The following is a 7848-nucleotide window of genomic DNA, read 5'->3' as shown; positions in this document are numbered from 1 at the left end:
GGGCCAGCCGCTCCCCACCTCCCAGCACGTTGGCCACAACAAGGCCGGGCTGCTGCAGGCGGGGACCCCGCTTCACCAACGCCAGGCCCGGCCGACGCACGGCACAGCCAGCAAAGCCACCCCTGCCTGCTGGGAGTCCCCGGGCCCCCTCACCTCCCGGTCACTGCTGTGGGCACTCAGGGAAGACAAACAGGGCTCCACACACTCGTGCCAGGGCAGCTCAGCCTCCTGGTAACCGTCCAAGAACTTGTTCAGGATCCTGAATGATGGAGGGGGCCCGCTCAGGCCAGGGCACACAGACAGCGGTGCCAGAGGCAGCCCACCGGGAAGCCTGGCACCCCACAGGGACAGGGAGCCAAGGCTCCCCAGGCACCGCGGACACCCCACCAGCACCCAGCCACGTGCTGCTCTGCCCCCATATGGCCCTGTGCCCCAGGACACCCCAATCAGCAGCCGCATATGTGCTGGGGTGCACCTGCCCCTGGTGAAGAAGATCAGCCCCACCAGGACCCACAAACATGCGCCATGTCCCCCCAGCATCACCACCAGCACTCACACCTGCTGCGGAGGCCCCACACCCCCACCAAATCCCCCTGCACCCACCTGAGGATGCTCAGGCTCACAGCCTTCTCCGCCCCCAGCAGCTCAAAGCTGTGCAGCAGCAGCCTGAAGCACCTGTGGTCCTGCAGCAGCCGGGCTGCCTCGCCACAGGGGACGGGGCCTTCACCGCAGAGCTGCCGCTCCAGGGCCACCACCACGTCCTTGGACAAGGTGCCGTCCCCCAGGCCGTCCAGAAGCGTCGGCACATCCCTCAGGTCCAGTGGGGCCTCTCTGCCTGCCATGACAAGGACACATGGGCCCAGCCCAGGCACTCGCTTGAGAGCCACCAGCGGGCTGCTCTGCCCTGGCAGACGAGGCAGCCCTGCCCGCTGCATCCGTGGGGCCGGGGCATGGCAGGGAGTGCGGGCGGCACGCCACCTGCCGTCTCCGGGCCCAGGGGTAGCCGGTGCTCCGCAAGGCGGTTGATCGCACTGAGGGCCAGCATGGCGTGAGGGCAGCCAGTGCTCTGCCTGTCCCACCAGCAGCTCTGCAGCACCGTGAGGAGATCGCAGCTTGCCAGCTGCTCCGCCAGGCCCCGGTGGCTGTCGATCAGCATGTTCACCACCAGCAAGCCGTTCTGCACGCCTGAGGAGCCCCTGCAGGGACAGAGCGATGCGGGCACCTTCCTCCCCCAAGCACGGAGCCTCCCCTGCACCCACAAGCCACCTGCCTGCCTTGCCCACTACCCCCATGCAGAAGGTCCCCCCACCCCCAGATGCTGTCCCTCTGCCTCACTCTGCCCCTACCCTGGGACCCTCTGCAAGGTGCTCATGGCAGCAGGGATGGCACTCAGCAGGCTTGCCGAGCCCTCGCTGGAGGCAGAGCCGATGCTGGCAAAGATCTCCCGCATCATCTGCGCGTCAGCATGGTTCAGGGGCAAGGGCTTCCCACCGGCACCTCCTGGCTCGCCGGCCACAGCTCCCACCAGCACCTTCAGGGCCTGCAAGGTCAACAGCGGTCAGAAGGGCAGCGGGCCTCTCCGCCACACCTGGGCGAGCCTGCACCCTGCCCACCCACCTACAGCATCCCCTCTGCCACGCTCACCGCCAGGCCAGCCTGCTGCACCAGGGCGGAGGAGGCATGCTGCTGCATGCAGGCCAGCACAGCCCGCACACCGCCCTCCGTGGCAAACAGCATGCGCCAGTCATACTTCGCCATGAGTACGGCCAGCAGCCGCAGCGTCAACACCACCAGGGCCTTCTCTGCCACCTCAGTGCTCAGCAGCTCTACTGCCACCTTCACCAGCTTCTCCCTGCATGGGAAAGGACGCCTCAGGAGGAGCCTCCTCGCACTGCTGCTGGCACGCCGGCTCCCCGCGCCCCGCCAGCCACCTTCTCCCTGCCCACATGGCTCTACTGCAGCTGGGTCAGCACCAGGAATGAAACCGCCTGGGACAGAGGGACGCAAGATCCACCCCTCTTCTTGCTGAGCACGCGGGGACATACCGGCCTTCACGCTTCCACTGCCACCTCCCGCACTCCCACCTCCAGTACCGTCCCCCACCCTGCTGACACGGCCCTCCCCAGCCAGCAGGAAGGGTGCGCAGCACCCCATAGCTCACCCAACACTCCTGGTCCCCAGCCCACCCTGGGCTTTGCCGACTTGCTCCCGGGGCTCAGGCTCCTCCTCCAGGATCTTCACGATGTGCTTGAGCCCAGCTAAGCGCAGCCCCACCTCTGAGCTGCTGCTCTGGATCACATCCACCATGGCTGCAATCTCGGCCAGCGAGCCCCTCTCGCTCACCCCCTCGGAGCTGCCCAACGCTGGCGGGAGGGAGGCAGGGACACAGGCGGGCAGCAACTTTTTTGTGGGGGGAGGGAGCGAGGGCCCCGGGCTCCGGGCCACCACCCCCCGGGGTCCCCCCCCCCCACAGGCCCCCCCCTCCCCAGGCAACCTCCAGGTGCCTTGCCTCCCATGCCCTGCCCAGAGCCTTCCTCCATCGAGGCAACGGAGCCGCCTCCAGCACTTTGCATGTGCCCCAGCGCGTAGCAGATTACCTTTGATCTGCTCCTCTGTCACCTCGGGGAAGAACAGCCCTTCCCTCTCAAGGAGCTCCCTGAACAGCTGGGAATCTGACTTCGCCACCACAGCGGGGGCTCGGGGCGGCACTGCGGCTGCGGAAAGGTCTTCCTTCGCTGCCTCGGCTGTCGTGGCTTCAGGGCCAGTGCTCCTGCAGCCGGCACCCTCTGAGGATACCACGGTGCTCCCCCCGCCATCCTGCTCGGCCCCGCTACCGAGGAAGTATTTGGCATAGATGTGGGAGCCGCGCAGGTCACGCTGAGCACTGCCCTGGCACCGCTTCTCCAAGACCCGCAGCACCTTCTGGGCCAGCTCCGCAGGTACCGACAGCTGGATCAGGGCTTCTTCATCCACCTCCAACAGCTGGACAGGTGGGGTCAAGTTAACCCTCACGGACTCGCCACAGACCCCACGCCCCTTGTGACGGCCAGTGCCAGAACAGACAGAAAGGCTGCACCGCCAGAGACCCCCAGGGCCGTTCCCCAGTGCCACCCTCCCCTGGCTGTCCCCAACCCAACTACCACCAGCCCAGACCTCCCACCTGCGCTCACCACCCAACCGCAACCGGCAGAATCGCCCCATGGGCTTGCCTCGCCTACCCAAACCTCGCTGGACACAGTCACTCTTCCAGGGTCATGGGAGACTGCGTTTCCTCTCATCTCTCCTCACCCCTCTGCTGTGCCCAGCTCCCCACGCTTTCGCCATCCCCCACTCACCCTCCCGTTTCAGCCCCATTTCTGCCTCGTTCAGGCTGTCCCTGCACAGCTCACACTTGCCGTCTCCTCCTCCGGGCCCGGGCCCTTCCCTAACGTTCTCCCTCGCTCCCTCACTCCCCTTTCCCCACTGCAGGCTCTGGCCCATACCTGCTCTCCCTGGTCCTGCTGGATGAGGCAGGTGATCTCTTTCTGCTCCTGTGCTTCCAGCTTCTTCACAAAGAAAAGCAGCTCCCACCACTCGGCACGGCTCAGGGCCTCTGCAGCCTTGGTCGGCTGCTCCCCCAGGTAAGGCAGGGAATACAGCCCCCCAAAGGGCTTGCAGAAAAACGGCTGCGTAACTGCAGGAGAGCAAAGCAAGGAAGGGCACTGTCAGCTCTGCCAATTCCCCCATCCTCTACCGCACACCCCACGCTCCCCAGGAGCTCATGCGGACCATCTGGGCAGAAGAGGTCCCCACCATCCCACAGCAGGTGACAGGAGGGCAGCAAGAGAGGGGGAACATGCTGGGAGGAGACCCCAGAAGCTGTAGAGATGGGGATTACCATCTTCACTTGAACCTCTTTGGGCTGTAGAACAGAAAAAGCACATGCTCAAAATGGGCACCTCTAGCTCACTGCTCCCCCCGCCTGTTCCCACAGCGCCTGGACTAGCCAGGCAATGCCCTCGAACACCCAGCACCAGCAGAACCCACAGTGCCAGCGTGCAGCTGCAGAAGGGCTGGGGAGAAAAGCTGCAGGCCCAGCTGACAGGCTGCTCACCTGCTGCCAGTTTATGGTTGTGTGTCAGGGTGGACACCTTCTCCTGGCCCTCCTGCTCCTCTTGCCCCGAAGGGCCAATGATCTCCACCATGTGCCAGTGAACCCAGTACGTACAGCCCAGGGCTTGCCAGTACACCTGAAGAGGAGAGCCCAACACACACCCAGCTGAGGGAAGGGAAGCCCAACCCCACTGCTCCCACACAAGGCTGCTTCCTACAGCACAGCAGAGCAGAAAGGCCCCTCGACAGCCCCTGCCCTCCCAGCAGAGGATACCTGCACAGGTGGCGTGCCGTCATTGCTCTGGCGGAAGTCACCCTCGTCACCCGCGCTGACCTGCTCATAGTCCTCCAGCATGCGCACCCGCATGCCGCACACCAGGTTCGCCTGCACATACTCCACATAGCTGCTGCGGCTTGGAAAGGCTGAGCGTGTCTTGAAGATGCTGGGCTCTTTTGGTGGGGGAGCGGGGGCTGCTTGAGCAGTGGTGCAGGATGTGGCCCTGTGCTGGAAGATGGAGTGGGTGGTGCGAGGCCGCAGCTCCTGTTGGGGCAGCAGCTCTGGCTTGTGGCTGTGGTCCCAGCCCATCACGTGCACCAGCTCCAGGATGAGGTTTGCCATAGCCATGCTGAACTCAAACTCCTGCTTCACGCGGCTCCTCTCCTCAGCGAGCAGGCTGGGCACAGCGCACTCCTGCTGCTCCCCTCCCTGCTCCGCACCACTGCTGAGCTTGTCCATGAGAGAAGTGACACACAGGTAGCGCTTCACCAGGACGAACAGCAGCTTCCCAGGGATCTGCAACAAGCACGGCTGTCAGACTCCAGCCTGCAGAGCGCCTCCGGCCCCCAGCTCTCTCCGAGCCACCAGCTCATCCACAGTCAGGCTCCCGTGATAGCTCTGGACCAGCAGGCATCAGCAGAGACCTCTCAGCCCACCCTCGTCTCCCTGCTCAGAGACAAGGCTCTCTATGTGTCTCTCCACCACCCCCCAGCCTCAAGCCAGACCCTGCGCCAGCTCTCCCCATACCCAGTCCTGCTCAGCTGCCCACTGCTGACTACCCTCCTGTCCCAAACAGGGACACCAGCTCTGGCCCCCTGCTCTCACCCCTCCTGACCCCTAAAGCCCACAGGCCCAGGGCTGGCAGGGCCTGACGCTACCTGGGGAAGGTGAATCCCCTCAAAGGACATGCAGTGCTCTTCAGAAGACATCATCTCGGCAAACAGCTCCAGCAAAGTGTAGCGACCGTCAAAGTCTACATGCTGCTCAATGCCATCCTGCTGGCTCAGGGACAGCAGGACATAGGCCCGGCTCCCTGCAACAACAACAGAAACCCTTAAGGCCCCCTAAAGACAACCCTCACCCCACCCTCCCTGCGCAAGACAGACTTGCAGGCGAGGAACAGCTTTGCTGCTCAGTGTAACCTAGAACCATGTGCTGTCCTTTAATCTGGATTGGCAACATTTTGCTCCACCGAATAACACGGCGTTTTTTCCACCCCTAAAGCTGCAAGATTCCCCCAGAGCAGCAGTCCCAAATAACTGACTCCAGAACAGGGTTCCAGGGAAGAAAAAAGTTAAGTTTTAGCCTGAATCAGCCCCCCATCTGCCCCACTGGAGAGCCACATGAACTCGGGCACTAGGACAGGGAAAGCCAGATCTGTTGTGGGACACACCACCACCAGCAACCTTCCAGGTGTACCCAGGCCTCATCAGGCACTTCCAAGCCATGGCAGGTCCTCTCAAATGAGAGGACTGGGTGAGGACCAGGCCTCTACCCACCAGGGCTCTGCCAAGTCTTCATGGTAAGGGTATGTGGAAGGAGATTGTCTGCTCCTTTAAATGTATCCGGTCAAGGACCTTTTCACTGCAAAAAGGGATAGTAAGAAGGAAGCCATAAACAAGGACATAAAGAATCACAAACCTGACTGACAAATGCTAATGGAGGCAGTGAGGAGAAACAAATCTGGTCAGTCACACTAATTAGTAAGGACATCTGGAGTGTGAGAATGATTATTTTTTCGGTAAGATTAACTAAGGACCTTGTCAAATTGGGATGATAAGGAAAGGGAGGGAGACAAACACACAGAGACATAAAACCTGACCAATTACCATTAACAAAGACAATAACCAGAAACAAACCCAGTCCGCTGCACTAATTGACAGGCTATGAAGAAACTGCAGGCAAACTGGGACTTTGCAACTGATAAGGATGTAACCCCGAGGGTCCAGGATGTTGGAGTGGCCTCGGTGGAACTACGGCAACAGACATGGTGATGTGCATGGGAAGTGAATTGGCAAGGAACACAGATGGGGGTGCCCAGAAAGGGGTATAAAAAGGGCCAGTCGTGTCTAAACCGTGGCCTGTCAGTGCACTTGTCTGACTGAGCCCCGCGCCTGATCGCTGCAGTTTGTCCCACTTTCTTACACCTTCTTATTAAATCTTTCCTATCTCTCTATCCCACGTGTGTGCTGCAAGGACTGAGTGCCAGCTACTGGTGAGACCTGCGTGTGCGTGAGTGGAATTTGGTGCCAGCAACTGGAGCCTGACCGGGGGTGTGGGAGACCTGCGGCCTGTGGTGTCAGTGACTGGAGTGAGTGAGGGTCCTGGCATTAGCAGTTGGAGGGGCCATCGCTCTCTGGATCTGGGGAGGGTCCCGCAGACTTTGAGCCCGGAGTGCCAGCTATTGGGGAGACTGGCGTAGAGTGGACTGGATGCCAGCTATTGGAGTCAGACCAGGGGTGTAGATGCCCCTGGCCTGTAGTGCCAGCTACTGCAGCGAGTGCGAGGGTCTCAGTGCTAGCGACTGGAGTGGGTGGGGCCCTCGGCCATCAGCCACTGGGGAGGGAACGGTGTGTGTGTCTCAAAAAACAGTTACTGTGAGGGAGGCAAGTGAGGAGCTCAGCACCAGCAGCTGAAGCAGAACTGCAGTGCCTGGTGCTGGGGGGTGAGGGCAAGCGTCTGTATTTTCCCCAATCCTGCTGTGCATGCAGTGTGCATGTAACTAGTTAGCAAGATTTCACACTGGACTAGCTGGCAAGTAGGAGGCCCTGGGTCCAGGCCAGGGTATGAGGCGGGTGGCAATCTGTGCTAGAAGTCCAAAGGGACTTGTGAATGTGGACATTCAAGGAATGAGGGACAAGTATCTGAGTGCTATGTGTTTGCTAGCAAGCATCGGGCTTGACCAGCTGGCAAGCAGGGGGACACCTGAGGCAGGCAGGGGGGCTCAGATCCAGGCAGGGGTGCTGGGCAGAGGGGCCGTGCTGGTACTCAAGGGACCCTTGAATGTGTGTGTGCTTGTGAACCTGGAGAATGCTGTGTGTGCTGGCACAAGTGACCTTCTGTCTCTGCCAGCCGAAGAAGAGGAGGGGACTTGGCCATCTGTGTTTATGTTTATGTGAGTCCCGTATGTACGTGCTGTCGAAGGCAGCGCCTTGCCTGTGGCCGGCTATGTCAGTGTCCTGTGGGTGTCTGTGTGTCTCCGGGATGGGCGCTCAGCTCTGCTACTGGTTGAACCTGCAAACAGGAAAGTGGCAGCTGCATCCCTCAGCCTGAGGGACCCCGGATCCCTGGGCTGGGCTCCAGTGGTGGGGCAGGAGAGGTGCTGGGCCTGCTGGAGGAGACAGCCACCCCTAACATCCCTTAATGCTCCTAGCAGTTAATCAGCATCCCAGCTCAGGAACCTGTCAGGGGAAAGAGCTCCCAAGCCTTAGAGCACCCCACACAACTATGGCCAAGGAGCCGCTGGGAAGCTCCCGTCT

General features: G+C 61.5%; 1 protein-coding gene across 1 annotated transcript in view; it reads right to left on the bottom strand.

The window, feature by feature from the left end:
- Window positions 1–7848, bottom strand: part of CUL9 (cullin 9) — a 27902-nt gene that overhangs the window by 19593 nt on the left and 461 nt on the right. Inside the window, exons 2-12 of the mRNA XM_009320230.1 lie at window positions 5248–5402; window positions 4367–4885; window positions 4094–4229; window positions 3483–3673; window positions 2598–2982; window positions 2162–2363; window positions 1645–1852; window positions 1347–1540; window positions 979–1196; window positions 604–835; window positions 154–259 (exon numbers count right to left, since the gene is read on the bottom strand). Of these exons, the coding sequence (XP_009318505.1) occupies window positions 154–259; window positions 604–835; window positions 979–1196; window positions 1347–1540; window positions 1645–1852; window positions 2162–2363; window positions 2598–2982; window positions 3483–3673; window positions 4094–4229; window positions 4367–4885; window positions 5248–5402 (2546 nt within the window). The remainder of the gene's footprint in view (window positions 1–153; window positions 260–603; window positions 836–978; window positions 1197–1346; window positions 1541–1644; window positions 1853–2161; window positions 2364–2597; window positions 2983–3482; window positions 3674–4093; window positions 4230–4366; window positions 4886–5247; window positions 5403–7848) is intronic.

Source organism: Pygoscelis adeliae, unplaced genomic scaffold (assembly GCF_000699105.1).
Source record: "Pygoscelis adeliae isolate BGI_AS28 unplaced genomic scaffold, ASM69910v1 Scaffold673, whole genome shotgun sequence".
Lineage (NCBI taxonomy): Eukaryota > Metazoa > Chordata > Aves > Sphenisciformes > Spheniscidae > Pygoscelis > Pygoscelis adeliae.
This window is presented reverse-complemented; position numbering and strand designations above follow the sequence as displayed.